General features: G+C 31.4%; 1 protein-coding gene and 1 pseudogene across 1 annotated transcript; both read right to left on the bottom strand.

Annotated features, from left to right (window-relative positions):
• On the bottom strand, positions 620–1,780 carry LOC109132636 (annotated as a pseudogene).
• On the bottom strand, positions 4,789–6,009 carry LOC104780772 (F-box protein At3g49510-like). Its single transcript, XM_019244386.1, has 2 exons — positions 5,365–6,009; positions 4,789–5,286 (listed from the first exon to the last, which is right to left on the bottom strand). The coding sequence occupies exons 1-2, from the start codon at positions 6,007–6,009 to the stop codon at positions 4,822–4,824; spliced, it is 1,110 nt and encodes a 369-aa protein (XP_019099931.1). The 3' UTR covers positions 4,789–4,821.

Below are 11,362 nucleotides of genomic sequence, written 5' to 3'. Positions count from 1 at the left end.
TTTTTTTTTTTTTTTTTTTTTTTTTTTTTTTTTTTTTTTTTTTTTTTTTTTTTTTTTTTTTTTTTTTTTTTTTTTTTTTTTTTTTTTTTTTTTTTTTTTTTTTTTTTTTTTTTTTTTTTTTTTTTTTTTTTTTTTTTTTTTTTTTTTTTTTTTTTTTTTTTTTTTTTTTTTTTTTTTTTTTTTTTTTTTTTTTTTTTTTTTTTTTTTTTTTTTTTTTTTTTTTTTTTTTTTTTTTTTTTTTTTTTTTTTTTTTTTTTTTTTTTTTTTTTTTTTGTGGTGATAGGTTATTCCGCAAATCCGTATTTGGTGATGCTGATCTACTCGAGTTGAAATATATACACAGGTTCTTCTTGCATATATACATGTGTGTTTGTTTGGGATAATAAACAGTACATGTTTTATTAACATATTAGAAAGCTATCAAGACGGGTCCGTTTCTCTTCAAAGCACCTAATCTTGTGCTGGAAAGGCATTTAGTTTTATGTTTTAACGGAGATAGTTGGAATGACATTTGTTTGATGTTTTAACCGAGACAAACTGAATTATGTTCGTAAGTCTTTTCTTTTCTCACGACAGGTCATCCAGGTCAACTTGATTAAACCTAATTTATCCTTTAGAGTTAAACTTGCAGTTGCACTAAACTTGGAACATAATAAGAAGAGCACACAAGTTTGCCTGGTTCCTGTAGAGGAATCACAATTTCTCCAATGTTGACAGATTTCAATTATCCATCATCTCCAACGATGTAAGCCATTTGGTAGCGATAGGTCTTGGTCATATTATCAAAAAACACAGCTATTTTCTTGTCCTCGTCAATGAATAAGCTCGTAGGTGGAAAGTAAGTCGAAAAACCATTGACTAGTGACATATCGAGTGTCGAAAAAGTCCTCCAAGATACCGCAGTGGGCTCAATCTTAGTCGAAATCCAAATATTGTATGTCTTAAATGTGTCGTAGTGGCAGCATAACACAGCGAGCTTCTCATCTCTAACCCAAGAAAGAGTCAAACATTCAATACTAGGATAGGGAGGGTTCAACGGCATAGGCAAACACTGTCCAAATCGCTCTGTAGTGAAATCAAAACAGAGTAAATAATCTTCAATGTCTGTTATTTTTTGTTACCAAAATCTTCATCTTCTGGTTCCTCTGTTACCTCTTCACCGACAAAGTAAGTGTTTTCCTTCAAAGACACGCCACTGCGATAAAAACGGTATATCCCCATGAATCAGAGCTAAAATCGTAGACATCAATCAATGTCCCTTCTTTGACCGCGTCTGCTTCTCTTGCCATCATAAAGAACCCTCAAGATTTTGTGGTTACGGTTTTTGTTGTCGTATCCGAGAGCAAAACTGTCAAGTCTGTGGAATTTGTTTTTGGGTGGGATCCATCTAGTGTGCCTCAAATACGGATTCCATACAACGAGGCTCGAGTTGTGTTCGGCGACGCATAACAATAAGCCATCGCAGTGATAGACTCGAGATAACTCGACTTGATCAGTATTACTGTATTAGGTATACTTATTTGCTTCATTGATGGATCAGTCAAGTCGTATTCGCTATGGATTCTTTAAAGATCTAATCTCAAGGAACAAACCATAGAATCTAAAACCATGAACTCAAAACAGATGATGATTCCTTGGTGCTGTTTTTTTACCACATGTGATTTTTCGATATAGCGTTCCACGTTTTACAAGTAGATCGCACTGTGCTCAAAGATGTCAATGGAACCCTAGAAAAGATCTCTCCAACCAAATCATCTGATAGATTGGATACTTTCGTCATTCTTCCTCCAAGTTTTTAGCTTTTTTGTCGAGAAATTTGGGCAATGTTCTTCAATATTCAGTTTGTACTTTGTAGCTCTTAATAGGTTTGTCGTGTTTGTGTTTTAATTGGGCTTGTAATAACGTTTGCTTCGGCTTAGGTCGTTTAAATGGGCCTATTATGTGAAGAAGACATAAAACTGGAGGGTTAACATTCTGTTTATTCTCAACTCAAGTGCTGTACTCTCTTTGTGGTGACCGGTGACTTTTCATCTTCCTACGGAGATCGATCACTTTCGAAAAAATTAAGCTTATTATCTACGTAAGTTGTGTTTCTTTTGTTACTTGAATCTATGGTTTCTCTTCTGTCATTTAATTTTTGTAGTTTCATCTTTGTTTTTTCTTGTTTTTGTTTTCAGTTCTGTTTCAAGGAGAGGAAGAGACGAAAACACACAAGATTTGCTACTTGCAGATTCGCGTCAAATCTCCTATTTGTTCAAATCATCGTTCTCTTTTGCAGTATCTTATGAGTACGTGTTTCTTCACCACTTCACTTCTTATTAACTTGCATATTCACACATTTTTTAATTGGTTATCATCTGTTTCTCGTATATAGATTATATATATTGTTAAAGCAACGTTTACTATACATTTGTTTGCAATTTGTTTTCTTTCCAATCATTCGATCTAAGACTCAGATTTAAATAATTCAGTAATTTTTACTTGTGTATATATAGTGACTTTGACTCAGACTCAGATTGAACGTTTTAGTGTATATATAGTATTAACAGTGACTTGTGAAAGACTCAGATTCGCACTTGTTTCCTTTTGTCTAGGATGAGGCCAAGGCAAGAACCAACCCGAGAACAGTTGGCGAAGATCGAAACACTTAAACGAGAACTAAAACCGGTTGCTTTTGTGCCGCATACAACCGTGGATGTTACCGGACACAAAGAACTGTTGGAAACAGTGGGATTATGGGACTTCCTAAACCTGGATTTCAAGCAGCACATTGATCGCGACATGATAGTCGAATTTATAGTTCTTTATAGCTCGGATGGAGCTCGAAGATGCAGCTACGCCCGGGGACACAAAGTGAGTGTAAAGATCACGGAGCTAGCAGATGCTTTAAAGTTGCCTAGGGACTCGATGATAATTGAAATCCCAGAGGAGCAACGGGAACTCTTGGAAAGTGAAAGCTCCGTACAGTTCCTGGAAGAAGTAGTCTCTAAGTGGATCTTACTTCCTAATGATGGTATGGAAGCTGTGCGGGATTGTGAATATTTCAGAGGATACAAATGGAGTAGACTACTCTGGGAGAGGGTTAAAAAAGAATTGGAAGCGGATCCTCCTGGTGGCAATTTGTTCTATGCATCACACCTGCAACTCCTTGTTAACAATCAGATAGAGAGGATTTGTAAAAATAAGGACAAGAAGATGAAACAAAAGAGGGATGTGCAGAGGAGAAGTGGGTCAAAGGTAACTGAGGCTGTTGATGAAACCCAACTCAAAAGCGGGTCCATAGAGCGAAAGAAAAAGGAATCAGAAATGACTTTGAAAGCAGAAGATGGAAAAGAAACTGGAGGCAGAAATAGCTGAGAAGAAGAGACAGAGAGAAGAAGAAGAGAGAAAGTTGGAGGACGCCAAAAGACAGCTGGCTGCACTAGGTCCAGGACAACAAAGAGAGGATCATAAAAAGCTAGAAGCATTGGTCAATCGAGTACTACAATCACCAAAAGAAACCGTTCCAGGGCATTCGATTACTAGGACCCCTGATAGGATATCAAAAAGTACTGACCAGAGAGCTTCTATAGATGATTCCGAGGTATGAAACTCTTCTCATATCTCAGTGACTTGTACTACAAGTTATTTAGAGATAAGATTATTTTCTTGTACATTAATTTCTTGTTTTCTATTCTTATTTTCATTGGATTTTTGTTTTTGGTTTATAATTAAAGGCTTATCCTGATCTTCGAAACTTGGGTCGCACCCACTGCTGTATATACCGCATCTTGGTCTGGTTGAGGACTCATGTCAACCAAGCGGTGGTGTACATCATCGTGTTACATTAGTTGAGTTAACTGACGATGAATGCACAACCAATAATGGAGATGAGAGAACACATATGACACTAAATCATGAACATGATCCTATGCAAACATAAGACCCAGATAGGATGTCACAAGTTCTGATGGAAAACTCTCCAAATGCAAAGGCTAAAGATCAGTATCAACTGAAGAACGGATGGCTCTTGTTGTCAAATATGTGAGGGCAGTACCTGGTCTAGTTTCGATGACAGAGCTTTACTGGGGATCTCTTGACCTAATTGCAACAAATGATGTCGTGCGTGGTTTATTTCTTGCTCTCCCAGATGATGAGAGAAGCTACCTTTTCTGAAGCGACAAATCTACAAAGTCTCATATTGATCTTTTTGTTGATTAGCTTTGGTTTTGTTGACTTGATATTTTTTGTAACGTTGATTTACTGCAGAAGCAACAGCTTTCAGCTCACAGTTAATCATCGTCAGTTTACATTATCCATATCTACCAATGAACCTGTTGTTTATGTTGAGTGTATCTCCACTTTTTAATCTCTGAGAGCCTACCGTCGCTATGTAATTGTAGACTAACTTCTTCAACAAGACAGCAATTTGTTACTCGCTATGTGATTCTTGTGTAACTTGTAGATATAACTAAGTAAATAAGCTTAAGCATCTGCTGTATGCATGGAAGAGAAAACTCTGCATTAGAGTTTTTTTTTTGGGTAAGGAACTCTACATTAGAGTTACAACACAACATTTTGTTCTTAACTAATAAATTATAACTCAAAATTAAATTTCACTTTATACTACTTAAACACTGTCTTTTTATAAAGATACTGAAATCTCGGCTGATTTAACATATTAAATCAGAGTCTAATATTGAATTCAAGCCCATGTGTAAAATCTGATGTTTAGTTATCACTTACCATACTTCTATCAAGTATCAACTATTACTTCAAACTAAAAGCAGTCTTTTTTTTGTGCAAAGCAAGAAAGAAACAAATAAAAGTAATAAAAAAGGACTAAACTTGCAGTTGCACTAAACTTGGAACATAAGAAGAGCACGCAAGTTTGCCTGGGTTCCATATGGAATTTGAAAATTCTCCGATGTTGACAGATTTGAAGTATCCATCATCTCCAACGATGTAAGCCATTTGGTAGCGATAGGTATAGGTCTTGGTCCTACTGTTATTAAAAAACACTGCTACTTTCTTCTCCTCGTCAATGAAGAAGCTCCTAGGGGGAAAGTAAGTCGACAACCCATTTAGAAAACCATTGACTGGTGACATATCCACTGTAAAAAAAGTGCTCCAAGATACCGCATTGGGCTCAATCTTAGTCGAAACACAAATATCGCATATCTGAAATGTGTCGGAGTGGCTATTTAATACAGCGAGCTTCTCATCTCTAACCCAAGATAGAGTCATATATTTAAGATTAGGAGAGGGATCATGGTCAAACGGCAGAGGCAAACGAGGTCCAAATATCTCAGTTGTGAAATCAAAACAGACTAGAAAATCTTCAATGTCTTTTACCAACAGTTCACCTGCCACTTCGGTTGTTACCTCTCGACCCAAGAAGTAAGAATTTCCCTTCAAGGATACACCAATGTAATCAAACGGTGCATCCCCGTCCGGATTGACATCAAGAACCCTCCATGAATCAGAGCTAAAATCGTAGACATGAGTGTCCCTTCTTTGATTGCGTCTGCTTCTCTCGCCATCACCAAGAAACCTCAAGATTTTGTGGTTATGATTGTTGTCGTATCCGAGAGCAAAAATGTCACGTCTGTTGAATTTGTTTCTGAGTTGAATCCATTTGGTTTGCCCCAAGTACGGATTCCATACAACGAGGCTCGAGTTGTGTTCGGCGACGCATAACAATAAGCCATCGCAGTGATAGACTTGAGATAACTCGACTTGATCAGTATTAGGTATATTAATTTGCTTCATAGATGGATCACTCAACTCGTCGTCTTCGTTGCGGATTCCTTGGACATCGAATCTCAAAGAAAAAACCCTAGAATCTGAAACCATGAACTCCAGAAACTGATGACGACTCCTTGATGCTGCTTTTTTACCAACGATGTGAATTTTTGATAAAGCTTCCCACTTCTTACAAGTAGATCGCACTGCGCTTAGAGATGTCAATGGAACCCAAGAAAAGATCTCTCCTACCAAATCTTCTGGCAGGTCGGATATGGTCGTCATTCTTCTTCCAAGTGTTTAACTTTCTCAAGAAATTTGTATTGTTCTTCTTCAATCTGTTGTGTTCAATGATAACCTTTTGCTTTGGGGCTAAGGTTGTTTAAATAGGTCTATTGCATTTGAAAAAATCCCATTAAAGAGAAATATAAATTAATATACATTTCACTCACTAACTTATTATTATCTCATTAGAATGTAGAGATTTCTTACACTGAAATTTACCTTATTTTAATGTTTATCCAAAAATATAGAGAGTTTACTTCTTATCCAATACATTTTTAGTATCTCATTAAAGTGTAGAGATTTTTTTAATTAAAATTAAAGTTTTTAATGTTTATTACTTCTTATCCAATATTTTTTTTTAGTATCTCATTAAACTGGAGATTTTTATTTAATTAAAATTACTTTTAATTTTATCCAATAAGTTAGAAAACTTACTTCTTTCCAGTAAATTATTAGCATTTCATTAAAATGTAGTGATTTGTTAAATTTAAATTACTTTAGAAACATTTTCTACCTCTCATGAAAAACTTTGTTATAAATTTATAATAATTTAATATTTTCACTTCATGGAAACACATATAGCTAACATTAAGAAAATGAAAATTAAGTTTGGTGTAAAAATTAATAATATTTTTTATAGTATCTCATTAAACTGGAGATTTTTATTTAATTAAAATTACTTTTAATTTTATCCAATAAGTTAGAAAACTTACTTCATGGAAACACATATAGCTAACATTAAGAAAATGAAAATTGAGTTTGGTGTGAAAATTAATAATTTTTTTTAAAAATGACATACAAAAATGGATATTTTTAAAAATCTCCCATAAAGAAATGTAATAAACATGTTTCAAATAAACCCATATAATAATAACAATCTAAATAAATACCAACAATAATTGCGACCTTCATCTTACATTTTCGTAAAATATACGTATATTTAAGTTATATGGTATGTCTTTATACAAAGTTGCTTCTCTTTATTGTAGAATTTTGTTTTTTCACTATATGTTATTTATATTTCATTATCATAACTTTTTGTTTGAGTAGTTGTGTCTTTTACAAAATATTATTTTATACTAAAGACTTTTTGAAATAATTATATTAATCTATAGATTTTAATTAACTTTAAATATGTAATTTAAGGTTACGCCTATATACTGTAGCTCTTCGTAATATATATATATATGTATGTCAATATTTAACTATTTAGTAATTTATTTTTAAAAGTTGTGTCTTTTTATTATAACTAGGACTCAGACCCCCGCGATGTCGCGGGGGGAAATATTTTATAAAAAAGTAAATAAAATTTAAAATTTAAAATTTAAAATTATACATTATAAAATTATTTGAATGTAATAAAATAGTTTGAATACATAAACATTAAATAGAAACTGTTACTAAAAATACAATCATCAAAATGAAAACTTATAACAAAAAATATTATGTAGAATAGACACAACTTTGCAAAAAAATATTGTTTAAAGTATTATAAATATAAGGTTTTTTATGAAGAATTATGGTAAAGCTACAATTAAAAAAATCATTATGACAAAGTGATCCTAACTCAGAATATTGAACTAATGGTTGTAATGAGTAAATATAAATTTCTATTAAATAATTATAATTAAAAGCAAAACAATATAAATTTAAATATTAAAATAGTTTTTAACGAAAAGTTACGATAAATTACTTTAGAAACATTTTCTACCTCTCATGAAAAACTTTGTTATAATAATTTAATATTCTCACTTCATGGAAACACATATAGCTAACATTAAGAAAATGAAAATTAAGTTTGGTGTGAAAATTAATGGTATTTTTAAAAAATGATATACAAAAATGGGTATTTTTTAAAATCTCCCATAAAGAAATGTAATAAACATGTTTCAAATAAACCTATATAATAATAACAATATAAATAAATACCAACAATAATTGCGACCTTCATCTTACATTTTCATAAAATATACGTATATTTAAGTTATATGGTATGTCTTTATACAAAGTTGCTTCTCTTTATTGTAGAGTTTTGTTTTTTCACTATATGTTATTTATATTTCATTATCATAACTTTTTGTTTGAGTAGTTTTGTCTTTTACAAAATGTTATTTTATACTAAAGACTTTTTGAAATAATTATATTAATCTATAGATTTTAATTAACTTTAAATCTGTAATTTAAGGTTACGCCTATATACCGTAGCTCTTCGTAATATATATATATATGTGTATGTTAATATTTAACTATTTAGTACTTTATTTTTAAAAGTTGTGTCTTTTTATTATAACTAGGACTCAAACCCCAGCGATGTCGCGGAGGGAAGAATTTTATAAAAAAGTAAATAAAATTTAAAATTTAAAATTATATATTATAAAATTATTTGAATGTAATAAAATAGTTTGAATACATAAACATTAAACATAAACTGTTACTAAAAATACAACCATCAAAATGAAAACTTATAACATAAAATATTATGTAGAATAGACGCAACTTTGCAGAAAAATATTGTTTAAAGTATTATAAATATAAGATTTTTTATGAAGAATTATGGTAAAGCTACAATTATAAAAATCGTTATGACAACGTGATCCTAACTGAGAATATTGAACTAATGGTTGTAATGAGTAAATATAATTTTCTATTAAATAATTATAATTAAAAACAAAATAATATAAATTTAAATATTAAAATAGTTTTTAACGAAAAGTTACGATAAATAGACGCAACACAACTATAAATTCTGTATTAAGTTTTATTAAACTTCTATATTGCTATAATTATTTCTAAAATTTTTGTTAGATTATAGAATAACGTTAAATATTAGATATTAATATTCAAATTATTTAGATTAAACATAAAACGGAAAATTTGTTGGAACGAATGATTTGTTAGTTATTGATGAAAAAGACAAATATATAGAAAGTTCAAAAGACATGACTATTTAAATAGACACACCTATTAGAACGAAAAGTTGTGATGAAAAAATATGAATATAATATAGTGAAAAGACACAACTCTAAAATGAACAGATACAACTGTTTGAGTTTTAAAAAAGGAATAAAAACAATTTTCTTATAAAAAAATACTAAGCATAGTCGCAACTATTGTTCGTCTTTATTCAGATATTTATTCTTATTTTAAAATATTAAACTATTTTTTTAACAAAAAGTTACGATAAAAATAGACGCAACTGTAAATTATATATTAAGTTGTATTAGATTTCTCTATTGCTATAATCATTTCTAAAATTTTAGTTAGTTTATAGAATAACTTTGAATATTATATATTTATATTTAATTATTTAGATTCAACATAAAATGGAAAATTTGTTTCAATGAACTTGTTAGTTACTGATGAAGAGACAAATATAAAGAGAGTTCAAAAGACATTACTATTTAAATAGACACACCTATTACACCGAAAAGTTGTGATGAAAAGATATAAATAAAATATAGTGAAAAGACACAACTTTACAATGAACAGATACAATTGTTTGTATTAAAAAAAAATTGTTATGAAAAGGTGCTACGAAAAATCTCAAATGTTGTTTCTGCACTTGATTTCACCTAATAACCCATATAAACTGTTTCTAAATAGAAGACATTTTTATTACCATATTGAGAAGTCAAATTCAAAAACTCACTATATAATCCATCTAACTCTTGAAAAAAAAACTCTAGGTATTTTCATGAAATTATTATATTTAAAATTAACTAAAAGTTGTAAATTAGATTCATCATTCCAAAAATCTTTTGTTCAATCAAGAATTAGAGGAATATTTTTTTACTTTTAAAAGAATGAATGCCAAATAACAATTTAGAAATCTGTAAAATCTGTTGATATTGAAATTTTATATTATTTTGTGTCATGACAAAAAAAATAAAAACAGTTCAAAAAGACAAATATATCTAAATTTCAAAAGAGACGAATATTCGAATAAACACAACTCTACAATGAGCAGTTGCAACTTTACAAAAAAACCGTTACAATGAACAATCGCAACTTTTTGTAAAACACACAATTTAATTTTTCTACAGATTTTTCATTAAACTTTTATATTTAAAATTAACTAAAAGATGTAAATTAAATTCATCATTCCAAAAAGCTTTTGTTAAATAAATAATTAGAGGAATTTCTTGACTTTTCAAAGAATGAATGCTAGAAAATAATTTTGAAAAATGTATAAACCGTTGAGATTGAAATTTTCGTTGATTTTGTGTCATGACAAAAAAAAATGAAAACAGTTCAAACATGCATATATATATAGATTTCAAAAGCTATGAATGTTCCAATCAACACAACTTTACAATGAACAGTTGTAACTTTTCATAAATAACCGTTCTAATGATCCATGACGACTTTTCAGAAAATATCCAAAAGGTACGATTGAAAAAACACAATTGTTGGTCGCATTTGCCTACAGACGTATGCCATTTGGTTTGTGCAATGCTCCTGCCACCTTTCAGAGGTGTTTGACTTCAATTTTCTCGGATTTGATTGAGGAGTCAGTGGAAGTGTTTATGGATGACTTCTCTGTATACGGTTCCACTTTCTCCTCTTGTTTGTTAAATTAGTGCAGGATATTGACGCGATGTGAGGAGATGAACCTGGTGCTGAACTGGGAGAAATGCCACTTCATGGTAGAAGAAGGGATTGTTCTGGGACACAAGATTTATGAGAAAGGAATTGAGGTTGACAAAGCTAAGATTGAGGTCATGGTTCAGCTTCAACCACCTAAGACAGTGAAGGACAACATAAGATCTCTGGGACATGCTGGGTTTTACAGGAGATTCATCAAAGACTTCTCAATAATTGCAAGATCATTGACAAGGTTGCTGTGCAGGGAGGTTGAGTTCCAATTTGATGCAGCATGTTTGGAAGCTTTCAGCAAGATCAAGGAGGCCTTGGTTTCCGCACCCATAGTACAAGCTCCGAAATGGGATCATCCATTTGAGATTATGTGTGATGCTTCAGACTTCGCAGTTGGAGCAGTTCTGGGACAGCGTATTGACACGAAGCTTCATGTCATTTAGTATGCAAGTCGCACCTTAGACGAGACCCAAGGAAGGTATGCGACCACAGAGAAGGAACTCCTAGCAGTTGTGTTTGCATTCGAAAAATTCAGGAGTTATCTTGTGGGTTCGAAGGTCATTGTGTATACCGATCATGCCTCTCTGAGACATATCTATTCGAAGAAGGATACCAAGCTGAGACTGTTGAGGTGGATTCTGCTACTTCAGGAGTTTGACATGGAGATTGTTGACAAGAAAGGCATAGAAAATGGAGTCGCGGACCACCTCTCAAGAATGAGGATTGAAGATGCGATTCCCATAGATGATTCAATGCC

This window comes from Camelina sativa, chromosome 4 (genome assembly GCF_000633955.1).
Source record: "Camelina sativa cultivar DH55 chromosome 4, Cs, whole genome shotgun sequence".
NCBI lineage: Eukaryota > Viridiplantae > Streptophyta > Magnoliopsida > Brassicales > Brassicaceae > Camelina > Camelina sativa.
This window is presented reverse-complemented; position numbering and strand designations above follow the sequence as displayed.